The sequence below is a fragment of the Ascaphus truei genome, chromosome 10 (assembly GCF_040206685.1).
Source record: "Ascaphus truei isolate aAscTru1 chromosome 10, aAscTru1.hap1, whole genome shotgun sequence".
Taxonomy (NCBI): domain Eukaryota; kingdom Metazoa; phylum Chordata; class Amphibia; order Anura; family Ascaphidae; genus Ascaphus; species Ascaphus truei.
In genome coordinates this window covers 26,782,273-26,809,183 of record NC_134492.1, presented here as the reverse complement: position 1 = coordinate 26,809,183, position 26,911 = coordinate 26,782,273, and the positions used below count along the sequence as shown (strand labels likewise).

The following is a 26,911-nucleotide window of genomic DNA, read 5'->3' as shown; positions in this document are numbered from 1 at the left end:
TTTATTCTAACCGGAGGAGTAGCTTTAGGGTTCAGGTAGTCTCTATAACAGGGGTGCTCAACTCCAGTCCTCAAGACCTCCCAACAGGTCAGGTTTTCAGGATATCACTGCTTCAGCACAGGTGGCTCAATCAATTGCTCAGACTTTGACTGAGCAACTAATTGAGCCACCTGGGCTTAAGCTGGGATATCCTTAAACCTGACCTGTTGGGGGGTCTTGAGGACTGGAGTTGAGCACCCCTGTTATAGAGTAGGAGGACCAGGGGAGTGCTACAGTAACTTTGGCTCTTTGCTGCCAGTGAGACATGCAACATGTGGCTTTGTGAGTGATGGTAAACAAGTCTAGTCATTTCCTTGTACCACCTTCTGCCATGTTCCGGGCGCTGGTGCACTCCCGTATCCGGGTAGAGTACACATACGCCGAGTCCACTGGGACGGTTTCAGAGTTTGCCTCCCAGTGGGCGTCAGGCGGGGTGCTCTGTTCGGTATCCCTCCCATTTGGATTTTTTAACATTAACTCCCATACTTTAGTGCACATTATTTTAATTTATTGTTGCTCTTGATACCGGTTTATGTTATATTTTTGTTAGTCTGGTTTTCTTTTTTCTCACTGCATCCTTTAAGGACCAGTGAGTTGCCTGTTGATCTGATTGGCCGGATTCACTGGCCAATCAGACCTACCAGATTAAATAGTCCTGCTTACAACCTCTCACTCACTACTCCTCAACTCTGCAATGCCCTTCTCCCAGGGCCGGTGCCAGTGTATTTAGCACCGTAGGAGAATCTTCACATGCCCCCCCCCCCTGTGCCCCTCAACCCCCCGTGAAATCTTTTGTATGTTGGTTGGACATATTCCTCTCTCCCCCCCCTCTCCTTTTTCCACCCCCCCTCCCTCTCTCCCCTCCTATCTCTCCTCCCCACCCTCTGTCTCTCCTTCCCCTCTCTCTCCCTCACCCCCACCCCTCTCTCTTCTGACCCCTCTCTCTCCCCCCATGCCCTCTCTCTCTCCCCCCTCTCTCCCCCCTCACACCTCTCTCTCCCCCCTCACACCTCTCTCTCCCCCTCTATCTCTCCCCCCTTCCACTCCCCCCTCTCTCTCTCCCACTCACCCTTCTCTCTCTCCCCCCAACCCCCGCTCTCTCCCCCCTAACCCCCTCTCTCCCCACTCCCCCCTTCTCCCTCTCTGCCCCCACCTCTCTCTCTCTCTTCCTCCCCGATATTCCATTTTTGCACCCCCTCTTATTTCATTTTTGCACTCCCCCCTTATTCCATTTTTGCACCCCCTCCCCCTTCATTTTTGAACCCCCTCCAACTCAACCTCCTCAAGATCCATCTTAAAACACACCTTCTTAACGAAGCATATGGGTTGCTCCGTGACTGATACTATACACTTCATTCATCGACCGGGGCCCTTTGCAGACACACTTTCCAGAACACCTTCCTAATGTCTCTGCACGTTCTTCCTACTTACCACTTAGATTGGGAGCTCTTCAGGGCAGGGACTCCTTTTCCTAATGTTACTTTTATGTCCCAAGCACTTATTCCCTTTATGTGTTATATTATTATGCCACATGTATTACTTCTTTTGTACATAGATGGCGCTATATAAATAAAGACATGCATAGATATACATACATGCATACATACTGTACATACATACATACTGGAAGCTCATTGGAGCTGTGATAGTGTGATATTCTGCATTACCACTTACATTGAATCCTATGGAAAATCTGAGATATTCTGATTGATCAATATCAACGGTTGCAATAACCTTTGCTACAGTACATCTGTATTTTGGAAAAAGAGAGGGTAATTGAGAGATGAATACTAATGTTGAAAAAATATCAGACTCTCCTGCCCTTCTGAAAATGAAAAATGATTATGGACAATAAAAGGAATGCATTAATAAATATTGATAAGGAGCTTTTATGATTATAACTATACAAAAATATACCATTCGTGAGCAATATTCTGAGGATGGTGGCTTCCAACCAATAGAAATGTAGGAACTTGTCCAAATTCTCTTCACCAAACTTTCCAAAAAGTTCTAAAATTTACCCAAAAAAACGTTTTTTTAAGTAGTAAATTGACAAGTGAAAGCGAAATTCAGACTTTGAAATGAGAGAGAATACCCATTGACGTATAGACCTCCCAAAACACTCCTCTATACAAAATGTGGGGAGATACCTGAACACACCTGGGAAATAGTTTAAAGTTGGCTGATTTTCCAGGTATCTCATGTGTGTTTACAGAAAATATATTCCGGCGCCTACAAGAAAGTCCAAATGATGGCTAGTAAATTCTAACCATTGACCTATTCAATAGGTGTTTCTTTCGTTTTTGTTTATTTTAAGTTTAACTATCTGTTTAGTGTATGTTTTGTTTGTCTATGTTTGTATTGTTCTATCAATAATAGTTTACAGGTATACACTATAGTTATTTCGTGTGTTTATCTTCACATATTGTGAGACGACTCTCAAGATATATCTGGAGGCTCCCAGGTCATTCAAACTGGACATTCCATATGGTCAATGGTTAGAATTTACTATCCATCATTTGGACTTTCTTGTAGGCGTCGGAATATATTTTCTGTTTTCTGTATAGATATAAGGTTTTTGTAATCACATCAGTATTATAATTATACTAATTAATTTCCACACCATTAGCGCTATATACACATTTCTTCATTTCACTCAGGTGTGGTCACGGTTATCTCGCCATGTGTTGTATAGCGGAATGGATATTTTTGGTGAAAATATGGTGAACCTTTAAAAAAAAAAAAAAAATTGAAGTTCAACCAAACTGTAAATTTCGGCAGGCTTGCAAACTTAGGCAAGAAGGTTCAACCTCTACTAACGAACAATCGTGAGTTGGTGTACAGATGTAGCAAGATTTTCTGTCCCCGTGAATGCGGCAGGGTGCGAGATTAGAAATTTAAAGTTAGTTTCTCACTTTCACGGGGATAGTAAGTCTTGCTACTGTATATCTGTAACTTGGAGAGAGCAAAAAGATCTAGAAAAAAGTGGAGCAGATGCCTTAAGCCAGGGGAGGCCAGCACCAGTCCTTAAGGGCCACAAGCAGGTCAGGTTTTCAGGATATCCCTGCTTCAGTCATTGACTGAGCCACCTATACTGAAGCAGGGATATCCTTTAAACCTGACCTGTTGGTGAACCTTGAGGACTGGAGTTGGCCGCTCTTGCCCAAAAATAATAATAATTGTTCTTGTATAGCGCTGCTAGTTTTACGTAGTGCTATACAGAGAAATTTTGCAGGCACAGGTCCCTGCCCCGTGGAGCTTACAGTCTATGTTTCTGGTGCCTGAGGCACAGGGAGATAAAGTGACTTGCCCAAGGTCACAAGGAGCCGACACCAGGAATTGAACCAGGCTCCCTGCTTCCAACTCTGTGCCAGTCAGTGTCTTTACTCATTGAGCCGCTCCTTCTCTCTAAAACTCTTCACTGCAGGAAAACGTGACCTCCTTGGCGCTCATGACATTCACATCTGAGATCACTTTTTTCCTATTTCTTTGCAGGCAACGGCTGCCCACCAAAAATGTGTATTACTATCGGTGTCCAGATCATCACAAAAACTACGTCATGTCGTTTGCCTTTTGCTTTGACCGGGAGGACGATGTATATCAGTTTGCTTACTGTTACCCATATACATACACACGCCTGCAGCACTACCTAGAGAACCTAGACAGAAGGAATCTGGACTACGTCCAAAGGGATCTGCTTGGGTTGAGTGTGGTGAGTTTGAGTCTTCACTTTGATTATCTGTTTGTTTGTTTTTATTTTTTCTTGATATATACATATAAAGTCATAGGAATTTGGATTTGGTAGCAGTGTTTGCACAATGTACCACAGACTTTCACATATCGTTTTATAGGTTAGAAACTCCTTGGGGAAGGAACTTCTTTCTCTATAAATACATTGTCTTCTAGGCTGCTGCTCCTATCCTGCGACTGGAAGCAGGTGACCCGGGGTCACTTTGCTTAGTAATTTTATTAATGTTTTTCGCAAATAATAAATCCCATATTTCAAAACAAAATAATTAATTTAGCCTTTGAATGCTTTGTTTTCTGTCAAAAAAGGCATGTATCAGAACAATTGGGGTTAGGGTCAGGGCTAGCACTACATTTAGGGCTGTGTGATTTGTTTTTCGCTGTTTTCTGGCAAACATCACAAATTAGATAATACAAATTACCTTTCCATTTGTGTGCTTGTTTGTGACTGTTTTGATTAAATTAACAATGTATTGTTAAACACACAATGTCCTGTACTGTATATGATTCTGTAATGATGCTCGTCTCAAGACAGGAAGTGACCCGCAGGGCTGAGGTCGGATATTAAATCACCGACCTGAACCGTGAAACAGAGTCCTGAATTGAGTATAGAGTAGTTGGGATCACGGCAAGTGGCAACAGAGCATGGTCGGGGCCACAGGTAGTGGTCAAGGCAGGCAGCAGTGGTCAAGGCAGGCGGAAGTGGTGCAAAGTCGGGGTCACAGGCAGAGATCAAGGCTAGGCGCAAATAAACAGGAACAAAGCTGAAACCATGCTCTGGCAGCTTCCTGGAGACAGACCTACCTTTTTATAGGCAAGACGCAAGTAATCAAGATGGTCACTGTAACTTCAGTGTGTGCAGAAGTGAGGAAAGGATTGCCAGGAAATACGATGGTATTTAAACTAGAAGCAGGCAAAGTATTATTAATGATGAAACTAAGAATAAATGGTACTGATCACATTGTATATCACTTACTATTTTGGCTCGGTATTCCCACGTTTAACTGCTTTGGATATGCCAGTCTATTATGCTACTAGACTAAAATGTCTCTGAAGTATTTAAAATTACAAAAAGGTAATTATATCACACTTGCCTCTCTGTATCTATACTACAGTTTGTGTGGTGACAGGCTCCGTCAAAACCTTAAAAGCACAGACAAAGCAGCAAGAACATGTGCTGCCGTATGAAGAAGGGAAGCACTTTGTTTAATGTGCTCTGACGTCACTCATCTTTTAGCTGCTGTCCCGTTCCTCAGATAGACATGCACAAAGCTACGGACGTTCTCTGTGTAGTTCCTTTGTGCACACAACATGAAAGGGCTTGTTATAAATAAAACTGGAATATAATTATAAATGCCCTTCCAAAGGGAAAAAAATTCCTTGATTATCTGTGAACTGTTTTGCCCTCTGAAAAGGTTAGATTAAACTGATGCAGTTTCTCACCTAATGTATAATTTCCATGGGGAAATCAGCCTCCTGTACAAAGTGTTTCATTTGGGTCCCGTACTTTGTGCCTTGTATTAACAGGCAACTTATATAACACTGTAGGTTGAATGTACATTTGAAAGGATTTTAGGCAGTATCTAGAGTCAGGAGCGAAACCTCTCTCTCCCAACTGGGCTAAGAGCTGCAATTTGTTTTCTGTATTTTTTCCTTTACAAAATCTTTTCACATTAATATCGTCAATTTGTACCCCTGTTGGGTATCCTGTACTGTCAGTCATCACTACTGAATATAATGTCTTAGTCTTAGTCCTAGTACATCTGTGTTGTGTTTGTCATTCCTGTCTGCTTCTGGGCAAATTACATTTGAGTCCAGACTTTATTACCAGTTTACCATAAAATATTAGTTCCTCAAATTTGTTTTTTAACTTGGCACAACAATTTCCTCCCACACATCTACTATATAACCCATGTGAGAGGATTACTATATAACCCATGTGAGAGGATTACTATATAACTCATGTGAGAGGATTACTATATAACTCATGTGAGAGGATTTCTATATAACCCATGTGAGAGGATTACTATATTACCCATGTGAGAGGATTACTATATAACCCATGTGAGAGGATTACTATATTACCCATGTGAGAGGATTACTATATAACTCATGTGAGAGGATATCCACAATCTCTTCCCTCACTTATATGAGAGAATAACATGCCATGGTAGCTTTTCCATGGGCTTCTTCGTGTTTAACAATCGAAACACGGTTACCTTAGTCACAATGCCTGTGTTCATTCCTAAATTTTAGGTTGCAAGGACTGTCACCCATGAAACAGAGACTTACCCCAGACAGCCAGAGAGACTTTAAAAAAAGAATAAATAACAAGTTTTTCTCACCTGGCCGCGGCATCTCTTTGGACATCTAAGAGCACTCCCTGGATCTGGGTAAAACGTCCATCCGAGTCACGACACCAATTGATAAAGAATAAGTTCGGAATAAGTTGAAACACAAACAATGGAGTAATTCTTCAGCTGGTTTTACTAATTAGTAAGATGAGAGCCATACCCAGGGATATGCTCACATAAAGAGACAAAGGAAATTCAAAACAGCTATAGTCTTCCAATACAAGGGAGCTGGGCAGCCAACAGGGGGGGCTCTGCCGGGGTTGGTATCCTTGGCCAGCTGGCTGGGGGGGCCCGGGCGGCCAGTGCTGCACATTTCCCCCGACCTCTGGCCAGGCCCTGCTGCCGGTCGCGGGCGGGCCCCGAGTCGCAACTACCTATAAGCCTCTTCCTTTCTCTGCCCCATGCCGCCGAGCCTCCACTGCCGGCGCGACAGTAGTCCAGCAGGGCCTGGCCAGAGGTTGGGGTAAATGTGCAGCGCTGGCCGGGCCCCCCCACCCAGCGGACCCCCCAGACACCGGCCTTGGCCTGACCCAAGGTAAGTCTGTATTTTTATATGTATTGGGGGGCTTGGAAGTATTTTTATATGTATTGGGGGGGCTGGGGGTATTTGTATATGTATTGTGAGCTTGGGGTATTTTTATATGTGTTAGGGGGCTTGGTATTTTTATATATATTGGGGGGCTTAGGGTATTTTTATATATATATTGGGAGGCTTGGGGCTATTTTTATATGTTTTGGAGGGGCTTGAGGGAATTTTTCTATGTATTGGGGGCTTGAGGGCATTTTTATATGTATCAGGGGGCTTGTTTTTTTTTATATGGGTTGGTGTATTTTTTATATGTATTGGGGACGGTAGTTTTTTTTATATGATGTGTGTGTGTGTGTGTGTATATATATATATATATATGTATATATACATATACATATATGTGTGCGTGTGTGCATGTGTGCGTGCGTGTGTGCGTGTGTGTGTGCATGTGTGTATATGTGTATATGTGTATGTATGTATGGGGGGTTATGTGTATTGTTTTTTTTATATGTATTGGTAGGTGTTTTTTCTTAATTCATTTAGGGGGTGGGGGAGGTTGTATATATTTGGGGGTGGGGATTTTTTTGTATGTATTTGGGGGTGGGAATTTTTTTGCATTGGGGTGGGAAGTTTTTTGGTATATATCTTGTGGGGGGAATTGTGTGAGGGGGAGGGAATGAGTGAGCATGGGGTAATTGACTTGACGGAGGCAGAGGAGAGAGGGGGTGAGTGAGGAACAGAGAGAGAAAGAGTGAGACGCAGGGGAGAGAAATACATGCGAGGCGGGAGAGTGAGAGGGGGTGAGACGGAAGGGATAGAAATATATGGGAAGAGCGGGGGGAGAGAAGGGGCTCGTGAGGTGTGAAATGGGGGGGGGGGGGGGTGGCCCGCAATACCGCCGACACAGGGTTGGGGGGGGGCTGCTTAAAATGTTTGTCTTGGGCCCAACGATTTCTGTTGGCGGCCCTGCAAGGGAGTGGCATACATTTAGTAACTTGTGATTGGATAGAGTGATACATCTATGACTCATGCTAGTATCCGATATGGCAGAATAAGCATCTTCTAATTTGGAATAGTATCATGTGTAAAGAATGTGTATGTTAATATAGTGGGTTGTCTTATAAGAGAAGGTAAATGACATAATCTGCCCAAGACCAGTGCGAAAACAAAAGCACCACCCAGAGACAGACACCAAACAAAATCTTTGCAGAAAAATTTCTTAAAGAGGCAGTCACCCAAATCATTTCACATTACTCTCTTTAATCAGCATTTCTGTTGTGCTATTCATTTGACCTTACAGAAAGTATAGGGTGTAGGCAGCACGCTAAAAATAAAAATATATGCAAAGGAGTTATGGTGGTGCAGCGGGAACAGGCGCGGGACCCTAAAACCCTCGAAGGTATCGACAAAAAAAAAAATACAATTCTGTTCCCAGCACTCAAAGGTAAAGGATGAGTAAGTGTCAAATGGAAATGCCCAAAAAAATCTTTACTTGATAACAAAATTGTAACAAAAAACATTAATGAATGAATAGGTGTAGGCATAATATATAAAAATATGCAAAAAACACGTGGATAGAGATTAAGCAGAGTACAGTATATAACCACAAAAAGTATGAATATAAATGAGTCCAAAACAGAGCACAGTGTGCAGAAGGGGGATACTACAAAAAGAACTGAAGACCAAAACAGAGGGGGAGGGAGGAGGGAAAAGGGCGTGGGGGAGAGGGGAGGAAAAAGAAAAAGCAAAAAAAGAACACAATGAGAATCAAGGGGGGCAACATTTTGGTGGGCGAGACCCCTTTTTCTGGCCCGTTACCACAGACTAGGGGGGTCTGTGATACTTCCCTTAAGCCCCTCATTTAGAATCTCCCTTGTAAGTAGGAAACACAGATATAAAATGTCTTGATTGTAAATACACCCGTGAAAAGGAAGGGGAGATAAAGCCACTTTGCCTAAAATCACATGGACTACAAATGCCCACGTTGTGCTTTGATCTTATGTTTGGGAGTCAGTTTAACCCATGCCGCCTCTACATCATTCCATCTGCAAATTGAGATAAATGGAAAGCATTTAAAGATGCAGACCAAGCAATATCCTACATGTTTTTTTTTTTTAAGAAACCAGTTCTGTACAATGAGAAAATACTTGTAGCATTTTTTTAAAACAACTCTGAATTAAGATTTTACAATATCAAGACTTACAAAAAAAATACCAAATTTCAAACCTCCCAATCTTTGGTTTCCTACAAATTCGACATTTCCTACAAACAATCTCGAAAGATTCTGTGTTCTCGGCTCAAACAAAATTTGAAAGACTCTGCAGAAGAGGCTATAATTGTAAAAGCTTGATTTCCCAGGTATATCTGGGAATGGCAATAACAGTAGCAAATCCCAACCATAGTTATATGTTAAAATGGACTGAGGATTTCAATGTAGAAATCGATAGAGACGACTGAGAGGATATTTGGGAATCTGCATCTATAACATCAATTTGTACAACTATCAAGGAAAATATATATAACATTTTATTCCAATGGTACTTAACCCAGAGTAGGCTGAACCAGATTTTCCCCGGATCCCCAGATTTGTGTTGGAGGGGATGCGGACAAAAAGGAGATACAGTATGGCTCACATCTGGTGGGACTGTCCGAAGATCCAGAGGTTCTGGGTCATGATAGAAAACCCTGATCCGAGAACTACTGGGGGTGGAGGTGGAGGTGTCCCCGCTGTCCCTGTTACTAGCCAAACCGATCGAGGGCCTTCAGCCGCAAATGAAAAAAATTATATCTCACGTCCTCACAGCAGCCCGCTGCACGATCGCAGCGGCATGGAAAAAAGTCAACGCACCCTCTAGACAAACAGTACTAAGGAGGGTCAAAGAAATTAGACTAATGGAACTGCTCTCGGCACAACTCAGCCAAAAAGTAGACAAATTCTGCAAGGTCTGGGAAATACTGTATGGCCCGAAGACTAACGAGTTGAAAAAACATATCGTTTATCACTTCATCCATATCCTCGCCCCTTCATCTTCTCCTCCCTCCTTCCCTCCCTGGCCCTCCCCTACTCTCTCTTTCTACTCTATCCTCTTTCTCCTCTATCCTACAACTACTTCCAAAGAGATATTCAAGGAAGCGGCCGCTTCTCCAACAAGAAAGGGAAAAGGAATATCAGTATCAATGTTAGATAGGCGATACATAAACACAGAAGATAATCTCCCTATATACACTTATTTGTTCTTCGTCTGTCGTTCCTCATGTATGTACGAATTATGTTCCCAAAGTGAATTGCTTATTGTAAGCTGTATATCTCTTTACAAAACAATAAAAAAACTTTGAAATAAAAAACAACAACTCTGAATTACATTTTTAATGTATTATAATGTAACAAGCATTTTTGTTTCTATAGCAACCATTTACATAGTCACAACCTCTTCTGAAACAGCCTCTGGCACACCCCTTTTTGAGCCCTGCCCTCTCTCTAGCAGTGCACCAATTGTATCTAATAACTGCCTGGTCACATGATCTTCCCCACAGAACTTTGCTTCTTGGGTCCTCTTCTGCTGCACTGGCAGCCATTTAGTGAATCCCCGAGCTGAATCTTCGCCGATCGATCACAGGAGAACGGATCAATCAGCAACTTAGTTAATTACTTATCAGCTTGGACTGCTGCTTTAAACATGTGCCATATTGGTTTTTTTGGGGGGGGGGGGGGGAATTCAAGTTTAAGAGCAATGGAATTTTAATACATACCATAGAATATAAAGTGAATAATGATGTGTCTAGTGGCTACTGTAGTTACAAAACTGAGATAAAGTAACAAAGGAAGAAGTAGGTAGTAATACCTTTTATTGCACCAACATATACTGTAGTTAATAGGTTGCAAGATTCCGAACCTCACAGGGTTCGTCATCAGGTAAATGAGGAAACATAAATACTGTACCTTGTTTATATGGCTGCATTAGAAAGCATTGTTAGTCAATTGTTGTGTGGTGCTTAAAACGAATTTCAGACTGAGGTGGGGGTAGAAGGAAAATTGCAATCCTATAAAGTTTTTGTTGGTGTAATTGAGTTTGTGACTGTTAAACAGATTCATGTGAGTCTCCCTGACCTGCTCTGATGCAGGTCAGACTTACAAAGTAGCTTTGTGTCTGCAAGCAGATCAAAAGCAACACTCCCAGCATGAGAATCAGATCCTCTTACAGTCTATGAAGCAAACAGATCTCTGCCACGCAGCCTCTCTTTGGTCACTGTTTTGCAGAAGTCCACACTCCTTGGCTGCCTGTAACTTGATGTGTGTTTTAGACCTTATGCTATCAGTTTTGTTTACCCAATAAACACCACTGAGTTTGAATTTGTCTGTCACTCCCCTCCCATACAGCTCTTGTGGTTCTTGGTGGTACTGTATGTGAGCTCCTCTGATCCCACTACATTAAATCCAGAAGGATAGAGGAATCTGTCCTTGACACAAACACCAACCACCAATAGGTATTTCTTGCAAAACAGCCTAACTCTTGAATTCTCTTCTACTCAATATCCGCCACACTTCCTTTCTTCCACCGTTAAGGTCCACCTAAAAAGTTATCTTTATAATGAAGCGTTTCCATAGCAGTATACCATGACATCATTACTAACTTCGTAAACATTTACCCTCTTGACTTGACCCTACAAAATGTGCACTTCTATGTACTCCTGTCTCTAACACATCACGTTGATTGTAAGCTCTTCAAAAACTACAATCCCCCAATGTTTACTTCTATGTAGGATACACCTTTTCCATTTATATTTATTCACATGACTGAGCCAACACTAGAAGTCTTACACCTCTTAGTATGTATGGGCCGCTTGTATACTTGGCTGGCTCTACAGTATATAAATAAAAATACTATGTAATATAAATAATACATTACAAAGATGTAATCAAGTTGCAAGTGTGTATCTAGAGTACTACTCCAACGGGAGTGTCTACTCAGGGAGTCTGTAGGGTGGGGGAAGCTGCCTTCTGCAGAATCAGGTTATTACCTAGCTAAGAGACCTGGCTAGAACATAATTGTACCAGAACTTGGTGCGCATGGACATGAATTGCCCAGGAGACGTCTCTTTAAGGGTTAACTTGTTCTAAACCATTTAAAATTACCTCTATTTTGAAGCGACCCTGAACAGTAAAAAAAAAGAACACATTACAGTATTATTTACTGTTTCTTCTAAATAGAAAACCAAGAAAAATAGGGGGGGGAGGGGGCTAATGATCAACTAAAACTACCAGGTCATAGACAAAAGTATATAAATAATTGTTAATGGGAGGTGCATACGTGGACCGGCCACTAACAGTACTGTTTTAATAACTACAGGGTCACATCTGCCAATGTGGTTGTGATGTTCACCATCTTATCGTCCAATCATCTTGTTCTTCTTACCCTGGAATTTTTTCAACCAGTAACAGTAACAAACATAGGTGGGAGCTACGCCTATACACTGTATATTTTGATCACTGTTCTACTTGTACTGTGATATATGTTTTATGTAATCCATTGATTAATAAAGTTATTTGTTATTATTTATAATTTGGTGGTGTGCAACAAAGTGGATTTCTTTATAGTTAACTAGCTGAGAGACCCGGCGTTGCCCGGGATGTAAATGCGTAATAGGTAGTATTATTTATAAATCGTGGAACAATAGGTGACTGTTTGTTGTAAAGGTTGGATAATAATATTGAAAAGAAAGATGGAAGAAAATGTAATACGATGTTGTATAAAAATGGTTTATTGTAACCACACCACAGTACAATGTATATTTTGGTGCCATAAGTGATGTAAAAATCTGAGTCGTGTGTCCTGCTAGGGTGTGAGGCGGCGTGTGGCGCGTGGGTTGTGAGTGCTGTGTGCGAGTGGGGGTCCTGCTAGGGTGTGAGGCGGCGGGTGGTGCGTGGGCTGTGAGTGCTGTCTGTGAGTGGGGGTCCTGCTAGGGTGTGAGGCGGCGGGTGGCGCGTGGGTTGTGAGTGCTGTCTGTGAGTGGGGGTCCTGCAAGGGTGTGAGGCGGCGGCTGGCGCGTGGGTTGTGAGTGCTGTCTGTGAGTGGGGGTCCTGCTAGGGTGTGAGGCAGTGGGTCAGTGATGTCGGTACGTAGGGGCGGGAGGCAGCAGGTGTGTGTGGCGGCAGGTATGTGTCGAGTGTGGCGGGTGTCTGTTGAGTGCGTGCAGCGGCTGTGAGGCGGTGGGTGAAAGGCAGATTTGGCCGGAGTAAGGGCGGGTGAAAGGCAGAGGCGGGGGTGGGGAGGCGGTAAGGCGGGCATGAAGGCGAAGGGCGGCGGGAAGGGGAGGAGGGGGTGGAGGAGGGGGGCAAGGGGTGGAGGAGGGGGGCAAGGGGTGGAGGAGGGGGGCAAGGGGTGGAGGAGGGGGGAAGGGTTAGAGGAGAGGGGGGAAGGATTAGAGGAGAGGGGGGAAGGGTTAGAGGAGAGGGGGGAAGGGTTAGAGGAGGGGGGGGAAGGGTTAGAGGAGGGGGGGGAAGGGTTAGAGGAGGGGGGGGAAGGGTTAGAGGAGGGGAGGGAAGGGTTAGAGGAGGGGGGGAAGGGTTAGAGGAGGGGGGGAAGGGTTAGAGGAGGGGGGGAAGGGTTAGAGGAGGGGGGGAAGGGTTAGAGGAGGGGGGGAAGGGTTAGAGGAGGGGGGGGAAGGGTTAGAGGAGGGGGGGGAAGGGTTAGAGGAGGGGGGGGAAGGGTTAGAGGAGGGGGTGGAAGTGTGGGAGGGGGTGGAAGTGTGGGAGGGGGTGGGAGGGGAAAGGGGAAAAAGAGGTGGAGGGGGGGGGGGAAGAGGAGCGGAGGGGGGGTGGAAAGGGGAGCGGAGGGGGGGTGGAAAGGGGAGCGGAGGGGGGGGAAGGGGAGCGGGGGGGGAAGGGGAGCGGGGGGGAAGGGGAGCGGGGGGGGGAAGGGGAGTGGGGGGGGAAGGGGAGTGGGGGGGGAAGGGGAGCGGGGGGGGGAAGGGGAGCGGGGGGGGAAGGGGAGCGGGGGGGGGAAGGGGAGCGGGGGGGGGGAAGGGGAGCGGGGGGGAAGGGGAGCGGGGGGGAGGGGAGAAGTGGTGGGAAGGGGGAGGAGGGGGGAGGTGGTGGAAAGGGGGGAGGTGGTGGGAAGGGGGGAGGTGGTGGGAAGGGGGGAGGTGGTGGGAAGGGGGGAGGTGGTGGGATGGGGGGAGGTGGTGGGAAGGAGGAGGAGGGGGAAGGTGGTGGAAAGGGAGAGAAGGGGGGATGTGGTGGGAAGGGGGAGGAGGGGGAAGGTAGTGGGAAGGGGGAGGAAGGGGGAGGTGGTGGGAAGGGGGGGAGGTGGTGGGAAGGGGGGAGGGTGGAGGTGGTGGGAAGGGGGGGAGGTGGTGGGAAGGGGGGGAGGTGGTGGGAAGGGGGGGAGGTGGTGGGAAGGGGGGGGAGGTGGTGGGAAGGGGGGGAGGGGGGAGGTGGTGGGAAGGGGGGGGAGGTGGTGGGAAGGGGGGGGAGGGGGGAGGTGGTGGGAAGGGGGAGGAGGTGGGAAGGGGGAGGCGGAGGGAAGGCGGGGGGTGGGAGGCGGTGGGAAGGCGGGGGGTGGGAGGCGGTGGGATGGCGGGGGGTGGGAGGCGGTGGGATGGCGGGGGGTGGGAGGCGGTGGGAAGGGGGTGGGAGGCGGTGGGAAGGGGGGGGGAGGCGGTGGGAAGGGGGGGGAGGGGGGAGGTGGTGGGAAGGGGGGGAGGTGGTGGGAAGGGGGGGGAGGGGGGAGGTGGTGGGAAGGGGGAGGAGGTGGGAAGGGGGAGGCGGAGGGAAGGCGGGGGGTGGGAGGCGGTGGGAAGGCGGGGGGTGGGAGGCGGTGGGATGGCGGGGGGTGGGAGGCGGTGGGATGGCGGGGGGTGGGAGGCGGTGGGAAGGGGGTGGGAGGCGGTGGGAAGGGGGGGGAGGCGGTGGGAAGGGGGGGGAGGCGGTGGGAAGGGGGGGGGAGGCGGTGGGAAGGGGGGGGGGAGGCGGTGGGAAGGGGGGGAGGGAGGCGGTGGGAAGGGGGGGGGAGGCGGTGGGAAGGGGGGGGTGGGAGGCGGTGGGAAGGGGGGGTGGGAGGCGGTGGGATGGGGGGAGACGGTGTGAAGGGGGGGAGGCGGTGTGAAGGGGGGGAGGCGGTGGGAAGGGGGGGGAGGCGGTGGGAAGGGGGGGGAGGCGGTGGGAAGGGGGGGGAGGAGGCGGTGGGAAGGGGGGCTGGGAGGCGGTGGGAAGGGGGGGAAGGGGGGAGGCGGTGGGAAGGGGGGGGGGGAGGCGGTGGGAAGGGGGGGGGTGGCGGTGGGAAGGGGGGGGGGTCGGTGGGAAGGGGGGGAGGCGGTGGGAAGGTGGAGGGGAGGCGGTGGGAAGGGGGGGGAGGCGGTGGGAAGGGGGGGGGGGAGGCGGTGGGAAGGGGGGGAGGCAGTGGGAAGGGGGGGTGGAGGGGAGGTGAAGGGGGGGTGGAGGGGAGGTGAAGGTGGAGGGGGGGGGTGGAGGGGAGGTGAAGGGGGGGTGGAGGGAGGTGAAGGGGGGGGTGGAAGGGAGGTGTGAAGGGGGGGGTGGAAGGGAGGTGAAGGGGGGGGGTGGAGGGGAGGTGGTGAAGGGGGGGGTGGAGGGGAGGTGAAGGGGGTTGGAGGTGGGGGAGGTAAATGGGGAGGTGAAGGGGGGTGGAAGGGAGAAGTGGAGTGAGGGGAGGTGAAAGGGGGTGAGGGGAGGTGATGGGGGGTGAGGGGTGGGTGAGGGGAGGTGAAGGCCGCTCACTCACCCGTCCGGCAGGTCCCACGTGGATCTGAGGCGGGAGGCAGCGTGTTGTGGCCGCTCTCCCGCTGTGTCCCGGGCGCTCGCTCGCTCCCCCGCTGACTGTAGCGGTGCCGGGGGGGGGGCGTATCGGGGAGACACTGACACTGGAGAGGAGGGGTCGTGGAGGAGAGGTGAAGGGGGGGTGGAGGGGAGGTGAAGGCCGCTCACTCACCCATCCGGCAGGTCCCACGTGGATCTGAGGCGGGAGGCAGCGTGTTGTGGCCGCTCCCCCGCTGTGTCCCGGGCGCCGCCATCTTGGGCACTCGGCGCCGCGAGGCAGACTGCCTGGCCACTGGCTGTTCCCCCGCCGGGGAGGGGTGAGTTGTAGTGCCGGGGAGGGGGGGGCATGTATATGTGTGGGGGGGGAGAGGTGGGAGATACAGAGGGGGGGTCTCGCACGGCCACTGACACTGGGTGGGGGGGGGCGCTGAAGGGGTAATAATAGTGTGTGTGTACCCCGCTGACTGTAGCTGCGCCGGGGGAGGGGGGGTCGGGGTGAAAGCGCGGGAGACACGGGGAGAGGAGGAGGTGCGCGCGGGTGCTGCTAACTGTGAGCCCCGCTAATGTATGTAACAGTGTGTGTGTGTGTGTGTGTGTGTGTGTGTGTGTGTGTGTGTGTGTGTGTGTGTGTCACTGTGTGTGTGTGTGTGTGTGTGTGTGTGTGTGTGTGTGTGTGTCACTGTGTGTGTCACTGTGTGTGTGTGTGTCACTGTGTGTCACTGTGTGTGTGTCTGTCACTGTGTGTGTGTGTCACTGTGTGTGTGTCTGTCATTGTGTGTGTGTCTGTCACTGTGTGTGTGTGTGTGTCACTGTGTGTGTGTGTGTGTCCCTGTGTGTGTGTGTGTGTGTGTCCCTGTGTGTGTGTGTGTGTGTGTGTGTGTGTGTGTGTGTGTGTGTGTGTGTGTGTGTGTGTCTGTCACTGTGTGTGTGTGTGTGTGTGTGTGTGTGTGTGTGTCCCTGTGTGTGTGTGTGTCCCTGTGTGTGTGTGTGTGTGTGTGTGTGTCCCTGTGTGTGTGTGTGTGTGTCCCTGTGTGTCCTTTGGCCCGTCACTCCGCCTCAGGCCAATGAGAGGTGTGCGGGGGCGGGCGGGCCAAGGGACCAATGAGATTTCCCCTAGGGACACCGGACATCCAGGCAGGCAGGCAAACATACAGTGCTTTCACTAATATAGTATAAGATACCTTCAGTATTTTCTTTTCTTGTTCCTAAATAGAAAACCAACTGATAATTTTGCAGCTCGGTATATGAGATGGTGAAGGTAGGGTTGCCAGGTGTCCAGTATTTTTGGAGAAGCAACCTGGCAACCCTAGGTGAAGGTGATTGAAAAATAAAGATAAATACCTGGTCTGCACAAACTTAAGTGAATGGGTTAATAGTTGCAGCCTTGCTATATTTCACACTGGTTTCCAATTGGTAACATTTCAGCTCAATGATCCATTTATGGACTATTATCAGTCAGATTAGGCAAAGCAATGAAGTGCCAAGATAAAACCTGATGGGAATATGAATTTCCCTGGATGATGCACACTACTGAAAACATACATCATTCCTCTTACTTCTGGCACAGGTCTCATGACTTTTCACCCTTTACACCTGGATTGTAGAGCCGTGGAACGTTGCATCACAGATATCAGGAGCTATAGAGTACAAACTAATTCTCTGTCAGGTAGATAAGTGTAGAAAGTTAATCGGAAATATATTTTATATTGTAGCATATAAAAGTTATATATGTAGTCAAAACCTTTCATGTATTACGAAGAACTAGCCAATGGAGAGACGGTGCTAACAGTCAATGTGACATGTACTGGGACACTGCAAGGGAGCTCCCCTCCATCCCAGGGACCCAGAACCCCACATTAATAACACACAAATAATGTAAAGACTAGGCCTGGAGGTACGAAGCCGCGGCTTTTTATTTAATCATAAAAGAATTGGTAAGTGCTAACCCTGCCAGAGTGCTCGCTAAAACAGTTAAATGTCAAAGGTCCATGAAGCGATGACCCGTGACTCTGAAGCAGGGCCCACATGACCCGACCGTTGACGTGAGTGGGCTTCCGGAACTCACCTCAACACTTGACCCGGTAGGGGTAGCAAAAAACAGACTTATCTCCCCTCCTTCAGGGAGCTTCAGTCTTTATCCTCATATTACTTATTTGTTATTTGAGGGAACATATACTGTAGTGCCGATGAGTATTCTAAAACAAATCTGGGGCAATCACCAACTAGACCCAGGTACATGCTGGGTACATGCTGGGTCATTTGGAGATCCTCCTCTCCCCATTTCAGGCTCTGGCGCGATTTGCATAATTGAGGTACGAGAATAGCAGTTGTAGGCAAAACAAATTGTGTTTCTCCCTTTTTTGCCCAACAGATCGGATTGTCAGAGCAAGAGTGACAACGCCTCTAAAAAGGAAGCCGTTTACAGGCCATTTGGACATGCGATAACGGCTTACAGAATAGCAAAACATGCGAAGTCGCTTGTTAAGTGTACTTTAGATGCGTTAAGTGACATTTCAAAGCTACTAGAATAAGCCCCTATGAGTGAGACTGCAGTAATGCATCATGAATATGCTCTAGTAAAAACAATTTTCTTAGCAGAAACAAGTGGGTTTTTTTTCCTTGCAAAAAATTATTAAATTAATTATTTTCTTGTTTGAACATGTCTACAAAGTGACATTGTTCATTCAAGAGAAGGAATCTTTGATAATGATGGAAATCTGCATGCAATAGTCATTTTCTCTAAATAAATTATTCACATGCTGTTCAATAAACTGTTAAGTCCAGCGATAATGGGGAAAGTTGCACAGATTTCACTTATACTGTAACTATCTATATTATGACCACCACGTACAGTAGATAAGAGTTGCATATAACACCTGGCTAGATGATGTGACACACCCTTTAATTATTCATATTTATTAACTCTTTAGCACCAGCAACAGTCACCCAGATGTGGCAAAAAAATCTTACATAAACATATTTATTGAATTAGGCAAAGTTTTATCCTTTCATTCCGATGGAGTTTAGCTCTGGAGGAATGCTGTGAGGGTTTCATTGGAGTACTGTATGTTGAGTGGAAGCCTATAGTATGAGATCATTACAGCTGAATATGAGAGAGAGGCAAAGACATGTGACACATCTGGCATTAACTGGGTTAATTTAGTATCTTTCACTCTCAGTGACCTGATACTAACTGCTGTAAATAATTCACATTTACAGCATCATCTGCACCCTCTGCTGTGTCTATACTGAGGCCTGAACTAAAGAGGTTTCCCTTCTTTTTTTTTTTTTTTTAATCTAAAGGAATTTATGGAGAAATGTTCCTTTTTTATGAACAAATCTATGTGAAACATTACATGATATCAGGTTTTATTATTCAGCAGAAAGCAGCTCTCAAGGTCCACAGCAGACTGCTCAAGTAAGCATTTTTAATGCAAAATAAAGGTCACCGTGCTGGTGTCTGCATCCATTAATCCTTTGTGCCCTTAAAGCAGATAGGATTGTAGCAGGAGAAAAAAAAATGATTAAAAATGAAAGCCCTTGAAATTCTTGAAAGAGAACAGTTTAAATGTTTTTGGCCCCAGTGTTTAATTTTAACAGCTGAAATATTTGCCTCTCTGCATTTTTGGTATACAAAATCAATATGACTTTTTGGAAGTGGAAACAGGGGTGACCAAAATGGCTGGGGGTAGAGAAGTAAAGGGGGGGAGAGGGGTCTGGATTTACAAGCATTCACTGTTATAACTCCTCACTGTCAATATTACATTAGCTGAAAAATGACACAATTTAAAAAAAATGACAATGCTTGAAATGCATCCTACTGTATAAAGCAGTGGTTACCAACTCCAGTCCTTAAAGGCCTCTAACAGACCAGGCTTTAAAGATATCCTCACATTACCACAGGTGGGTCAATCATTTTGACCGAACCACCTATGCTGAAGCAGGGATGTCCTTAAAACCTGGACTGTTAGGGGTCCTTGAGGACCTTCCATTGGGAACCACTGATATAAAGTGTATCAGATTGTTGGACAGGTACCTGTAGCCTAACTCGGGGAATTACAGTATGCGACGCTGATACATTCTTGTATGACCATTAGAAAATGAAGTTGTGCCATATTTACTAAGCAATGCTACTCTATTAGACTCCTTCAGGCACTGCTTATAATGTGGCCCTTTATGGCCCATTGACTTGATTGGGCTTTGAGGTGCCATCTGGTACCAGTACATGTCTTATAGAATAGAACCACTTAGTAAATATCCCTGTAGGCCATGATCTATTTTCAGTGTGCTGAAATCTTTCTCTATTTCTGCTCGTGCTGTTGTGTGGGGATTCCAGTCTGCTTTCCATTAATCCTGCTTCCTACATACAGTAAGGGAAAGTGCTGAGAATTATTGTAAGCTATGGGAGTTGAAAATAGATAAACTTGACAGTAGCTTTTTAACTTGTTCTTAAACCGGTCTGCATTTTTGTTCGGTTCTACTTTCTTGGCATCTTGTGGAGCAAAATTCTAGCACCAGATTCATTCCTTGACAGCACTGAATTGTTTCCTCTATTAAATCTGGTGCTGTTTTGCTTCAGGTAGAGTTCACTACAAAGCACCACAAATTGTGTGGATACTTACATGGGAAAAGACACTACAAAGACAACAGTCAGCATCTTACCTGCCTGCTCTGTAAAGTGCTCCCAAATCACACATCTGGACTGGCTCTTGTGCTGTATGTGAACTCATTCTGTACTTACTGTAACACTCCAAACTAGACTCCAGTTTGGCCCACACTTCTAAACTACAGAGACTACAACTATTCCATCATTCAAGTTAAAAAGATCTGCTGGATGAATTGGAATTCTCATAAAACACTCCTCCCACAATCCTCTTTATAAAGATATTTAACGCCAAAACTCATGGCAATCTGACAATAATAATGTGTGTGTCTTATATATAGCTCTGATAGTGTATGCAGCACTGTACATAGAATTTTGCAGGAAATCAAATCCCTGCCTGTAGAGCTAATAATTTAATTTTGCTGTCTGAGGCACAGGGAGACATGAGTCGCTTAATTAAAGGGTTAAGTATCATGTTTGCTGGAGAGACCAGCGCAGCCTTGCAATATATTTATATTTAGGGTCCCCACCTGCACTGAAGACCATAAATTCCTTTTGCAATAAAACCACTGGAATATTGACATCGATCACACCAGCTCAGCATCTGTCTCTGTGCACGTGTGTGTAAGTACAAAAGCAGATTTTGCTATCAAAATGCTTTTCTGTCAAGGAAAAAAAATAATATATGTTCTACTGTATAAATAATCTTTACACTTTTTTGGCTTCAGAGAGACGCTCTATCAGCAAGATGAAAGAAAAATTTGCTGCACTTGTACTAAATTTCCCTCGGGGGTGTAAAATATGGTTTCGATTCCAAGGGCAATCTCGAAGGAGCAGGCCGCGGTATTGATGTTTGACATAGCGCCCATTCCTCCTGCCTTGTCTCACGACTAAGCACTCCTTAAGTGAAAAGTTACAAGATTCTTGTTAAATTGAATTTTTCTCCGTTTTGTCTTACAATTTATCGTGCTGCTGGAATTTTTATAACTTGGTAAAAAAGAAGTTGCTGTGGTATCATTTGTACAAGTGAAAGGCCATCCAATATCGAACAGGTTTCTTTCGGCGCTGCTACTCCCTCCGCCTGAAGATGGATAGCCTGTGTCATTTCTGTGTTTCATAACAACCTTTTTTTTTTATTTTAACATTTGTTATCCACTTAAACTATTACTTCACAAAAAAAAAAAGGATGCAGGACAAACCTTAACAGATATCAAAGGTGGTAAACGTCCAAATACGGCTATAAAAGTTTTCCAGGGAAACACTGGTTATGAAAATAAAGTTCAAAACTTTTAAAAACAATCAACGTATAAGTATTTGTTCACATTTTCCCAACAATAACATTTTTGAAGTTGACTTGTCAGGCATTTTCTTCCTGTGGAGAGGTAGGGTTACAGGCATACCCCAGTTTAAGGACACTCACTTTAAGTACACTCGCGAGTAAGGACATACCGCCCAATAGGCAAACGGCAGCTCACGCATGCGCCTGTCAGCACATCCTGAACAGCAATACTGGCTCCCTACCTGTACATTTTCGCTTTACATACATGCTCCGGTCCCATTGCGTACGTTAATGCGGGGTATGCCTGTATTTAGATTTTAGTAAGGTCTTTGACATTGTCCCACATAGACTGGTAAACAAGTTGCAATGCTTGGGATTGGACTGGTTGACTGGATTAGACATTGATTGCAGGATAGGTGACAGAGATCTGTGGTAAATGGAGAATAGTCAGAGGAGGGGAAGGTAACCAGTGGAGTACGTCAGGGATCTGTATTGGGACCCGTGCCCTTTAATACCTTTGTTAGTGACATAATAAATTGTCTGTAAGGTAAAGTATGCCTTTTCCAGGTAACACTAAAATCTGCTACAGAGTTGACACTCTAGGAGGGGTAAACAGAATGATTAATGATGTAGGTAGATTAGCAGAATGGTAAATTCGCCGCCCCTAGGCACTTGCCTGTGCGGCCGCCTCCTTTCTGCCGCCCTCCTGCTCCTTTAGCATCCCAGCGTCAAATGTCACTGCGGACATCATGAATGTGAAGTCGCATGGTGGAGCGTTGCCATCGAAATGCATCATCATGATGTCATTTGACATCACGACGTCACGTTGCCATGACAATGAGATGCTATGTGACGCCACGTTCGTAATGTCCACAGCATCATTTGATGCTGGGATTCCAAAGGAGAACAGGGCAGCAGGAAGGAGGCGGCCGCACAGGCAAGTGCATTCCCATTAGGTCCGACAGGTCCGAGAGTGCGGCGAAAGCATATGGGGGCAGCAATTTTTTCTGCCCCAAATTTTACCACCCTAGGCCCGGGCCTAATGGGAAATCTGACACTGAGAATGGTCAAGTGTGGCAACTACAATGTAATGCCAAAAAGTGCAAATGGCAATGGGGAAAGCCAGCAGGAAGATAGGTTGTATAGGGAGAGGTATTAGCAGCAAAAAAGATAGGGGAGGGGATGCCACTGTAGAGAGCATTGGGAAGACCTCACCCAGTGTACGGGGTTTAGTTCTGGGGGTTCACATCTTGAGAAAGACGTGAGTTAGAGAGTGTGCAAAAAAAGATTATGAAAATGGTGAATGGTATACATCATAAAACATATCAGGAAAGTCTGAATGGAATCAATATGTCTAGCTTGGAGGAGAAATGGGAGAGGGGGCACAAGATAGAAAATGTACATTACATAAACGGATTCAACAAAGTACAAGAGGAATGTATATGTCATAGAAAGAGAAGTGCTAGAACAAGAGGCCTTGCTCTGAAGCTGGAGGGTGTTATGCTGAGGGGTAATGTGAAGAAGTGCATCTTCATGGATAGGTGTGGTGGATGTGTGGAATAGGCTCCCAGCTAGAAATGTACTCATTTTTCACAGGAGTTTGCAACAAGTATGCTTAACGCTAAAAATTCAATAGGCATTACATGGTCGATTCATATGGATTACTTTAATAAATAATAATAACTTTTTATTTTCATATAGTGCTTTTCTCCCAATGGGGCCCAAAGGGGCCCAAAGGACTTCACAATTACAGTGTAGTGCACAGTACGCATCACATATGAATTTGTTTTACAGACGCTTTCACTTTCGAAATTCGATCAAACAGTCGCGGGGCTGCTATTTTGCCACTTTTAAAAAAAGCAAAATATATCATTTTTAAGAACTTGCGCCGTTTCTGCTAAAATGTTTTGTGCCAAAAATTTGATCAACATTTTTGCTGGTTTTCAAACAAAAAGGAAAGTTTGAAAGGAACAGCAGCAAGTCGAATCCCAGCAGGTTCTCGCATACCTACTCCTTGTCAGAGGTTACATTGTTGATGAGGTTGGTGAAAGCCAAGGGTCAAAGAGAGCCTGCGGTTTTACAGCAGACAGGACAATGGGCAGACTCGGTGAGCCAAGTTGTCCTTATCCGCTGTCAAATTCTATTTCTATGTAACGCTTGTTCCCTCTGGTCTGACCCCCCCCAATCTCATATTGGCCCCTGTGGTCTATCCAGCCCCCATTACATGTTCGTGTCTGGTGGTGCACCTGTAGACAACAGGACTCCTGAGTCTCCCGCATGATGGTATTCGGGGATGTCACGCCAGACAGGCAGCTGAGGTAGTGGGTGCGAGTCCTACCTATATCATGTGCAGCGCCTCCACCTCATCAGGATCTATGCGTCCGCAGGTAAATGGTCCTGATGAGGAACTCCTTCTTGGTGGTGAGGGCCCCTGGAGAGTAATTGCAGACTCACACCATGGGGTTCTCGTTGAACAAGCCATATTTATTGTGCGTGGTGATGTGGGCCAGCTGCCCCTCACAGTCATCGCTTCAGCCGCACATTGCTCTGTGCTCCCTTTAAAAGGTACGCCCTCCCAATGGAGTGGGATTCCCTCTCCCCGCAGGGAGATCACCCCTGTGCCAGGTCCCTGGACACAGTTGGCCTTTTATAACTGAATATATATATATATATCGGTGCCACTAGTTACTGCACTAGTGGGCACCTTAGAACTTGCTGCTTCGCCTTCACCTTGCAGCATCCAACCGCAGCAACACACACTAACTTTTGGCAGTGCAGTGCCTTATATACCTCAGGAGGCAGGCACATCTTTGATGTCACTAATCATGGACTCAGAGCATGTAGCCACTCCCATCCATACATAGGGCACATCACCAGCGTGTGAGGGCAAACCTCCATGATTACTGCTGGCATTCCTGTAACTTACCAGGTTTTGCTGCCAGCAGGAGAGATGACTGTAGACATTGTTATGCATGGCTACATCTATAATAAGGTGACCATTTTTTCCCAGTGAAAAACAGGGACAACTGTTGCAAACAGCCGGCACTGACCGCGCATGCGTGAACGACCCACACTTATCAGCTCTTGCCGGCACTTTTTAAAAAGTCGACGGGACAATAGGGCAAAATGTAAGAAAACAGGACAATCCTGCAATAACCGGGACGTCTGGTCACCCTATTCTATAACTACCCTGCATTGACCATTAGAAAAAGGGAGAAAAAGAGGCTCCCCCGGTTGTGACCACTTCTTGAACACGACATAGGCCAGTAGTGTGGGAACTTATTACAAACGCCCCATCTTAGCATGTTTTCACAAAAACATTGCTACATCCTGGAACCACCTAATTAGAGAGGATTTTGAATAATTTTTGGGGAATTCAAATACAGCTCCAAAAAACCCTAAATAGTTATTATACTATCCCCACTTCTTCGGGACTTCATACTAAAAAGCAAAAATGGGAAAATCTTGAACATACAACTACTATGTCAAGCAGGGAGCTCTGACAAATTGCTCACAGGTGGTATTTACAAATACACAGGTATTCAGATCGACACCATATATCCTCACAGTGTCTGATTAATATAAGGGAACCATGTAACACTGTTCTCAACACAATACCAGAGGCAACTAGCTTCAACACTTACAGGGTTCAAAACAACCATAGATTGCATATTATATGTATAGGAGTTGTGACCTCATGATAGAGCACCTACCTCTAGATCTGACTATTACCCCCTCACACTTTTAAGTGTTTTTAATATTGTTTGCGACAATTCCTTGTATTTTAGAATAAAGATTCAATGAAAATTATTTTAATGCCAATTTCACTTTACCTCATTTTTCTTTGGGGGCAGCTAAAGTGTGCAGCACAAAGGATCGTTATGCCCTTATTTGGCTCAATGTTTTTAGAGTTAGTGCCGTTACTCACTGAGACGCTCCTTCAGATTTTATGCGGATTATTCACATTTACCACTGTGCAGGTACAGTGGTAGCTCCAAAAAGCTGGGGTAGCCTGTGTTCCGTAAGGAGGGGTTTGATAACAGCTGACTTGGACCCAAAACTGGACCTTTTGGGCCATGTGGCTAGAAAGGGGCTTTGCTGATTTAATCCAGAGATCGCAAACTCAGTCCTCAAGGGCCACGAACAGGCCAGCTTTTATGGATATCCCTGCTTCAGCACAGGTGGCTCAATCAGTGGCTCACTCTTTGACTGAGCCACCGATTGAGCCACCTGTGCTGAAGCAGGGATATCCATAAAACCTTGCCTGTTGGCCATCGAGGACTGAGTTTGAGACCCTTTATTTAATCTTTTCGCTGCAGCATATTGCAAAAGAGGATATGTTCAGGGATTCAATGTAAGTTTCAACACAAATTGAGTGAGCCAGCTTATTGCAGATAAAAAGCAGGTTAGCGTACCCTACAGTATAACCAGGACTTTCATATATTACGTCAGCCCCAGCAGCCAGACCGGGGTGCAGTAGAATTCATCATGAGTTGGGGAATCACTGGAGCGACCCACTAATGATTAGGAAAAGTTTCATTAGTGACAGACGGCAAAGGAATGGATACCAGATTGAAGCAGGTCAGTCTTCGTCTTCACTTTTTTATTTTGGTGTTTAACTTGTTTAAGAAATTCTCAGTTTCAACTTTTGTCTTCAATATGTTGAGTAATTTTGCAGAGAAAACTGCCAGTTTCATTACATAAAACAGACAGAAGGCTGGTCCTGGCCTTTCCACACTTTGTCTAAGTGCGAGTAAATATATATCTCTGCCTGCCGCTTTCTACGAGAGCCATGCTGTGATGGTGACATCCATTTGTTTATACTCAGAGAAGCATATGGCAGAATCTAAACAGTCACAAAGGTTTCTACTGCTGGAGAGTATGGTGACTATGTATTAAGTCCACAGGTGGGATAATTGTCCAAAACATAATACAAAATGCATCCTGTGCATCCTCAAAGTGGGATTTTTCTCGCAGTTTTGGTTGCTTTAACTTCATGAGCGTCAGCACGCATTTTGGGAGCCGTATGAAGAAGTAGGAGGAGCAACTTTCGGCTCACAAAATATATTGCGTTATATTGTAACAGGTTATGCTGTAGCAACCCGTGGTGTCTGTATGATAATGGTACATATTAATATATGCATCCCTTGGATTAATTTTTCTCCCCTCTATTAGCATAAATTATCTCATGATTTGCCATTGACCTATTCTGCCTATGAAACTTGCATCAAAGGTATCAAACTTAAGCAAAAAATTATGTTTATTAAATCTGACATATTCTAAAGGGCAGAATAGTAAAACATAACCATAAGCACATTACTGTAAACCTACATAGCCTTGTAAATGTTAAAGGCCTAAACTGAGCTGTACAGTATATCCAGACCGTGCAAATATTAGAATCTGCATGATTAGCTTCTACCCAGATGAGGCGTAGTTGAAGTGTACGAAGCTGTTGATTCTGAGAATGCAATGGGGAGTGTCCTGCATGACAAGCAAAGAAAATGTTACTTTGACACCCTCCGAATCCCGGCTGCAAAATCGGGGGAAAACTTTGTTAAATGAGCCCAGTAGAGTTATTCCCTCTGAA

At 45.9% G+C, this 26,911-nt stretch overlaps 1 protein-coding gene across 3 annotated transcripts in view; it reads left to right on the top strand.

Moving 5' to 3' along the window:
- Positions 1-26,911, top strand: part of LOC142503696 (cytosolic carboxypeptidase 6-like) — a 1,053,590-nt gene that overhangs the window by 565,428 nt on the left and 461,251 nt on the right. For all 3 annotated transcript variants that reach the window (XM_075616294.1, XM_075616295.1, XM_075616299.1), the window contains one exon: positions 3,535-3,751. In XM_075616294.1, the coding sequence (XP_075472409.1) occupies positions 3,535-3,751 (217 nt within the window). The remainder of the gene's footprint in view (positions 1-3,534; positions 3,752-26,911) is intronic.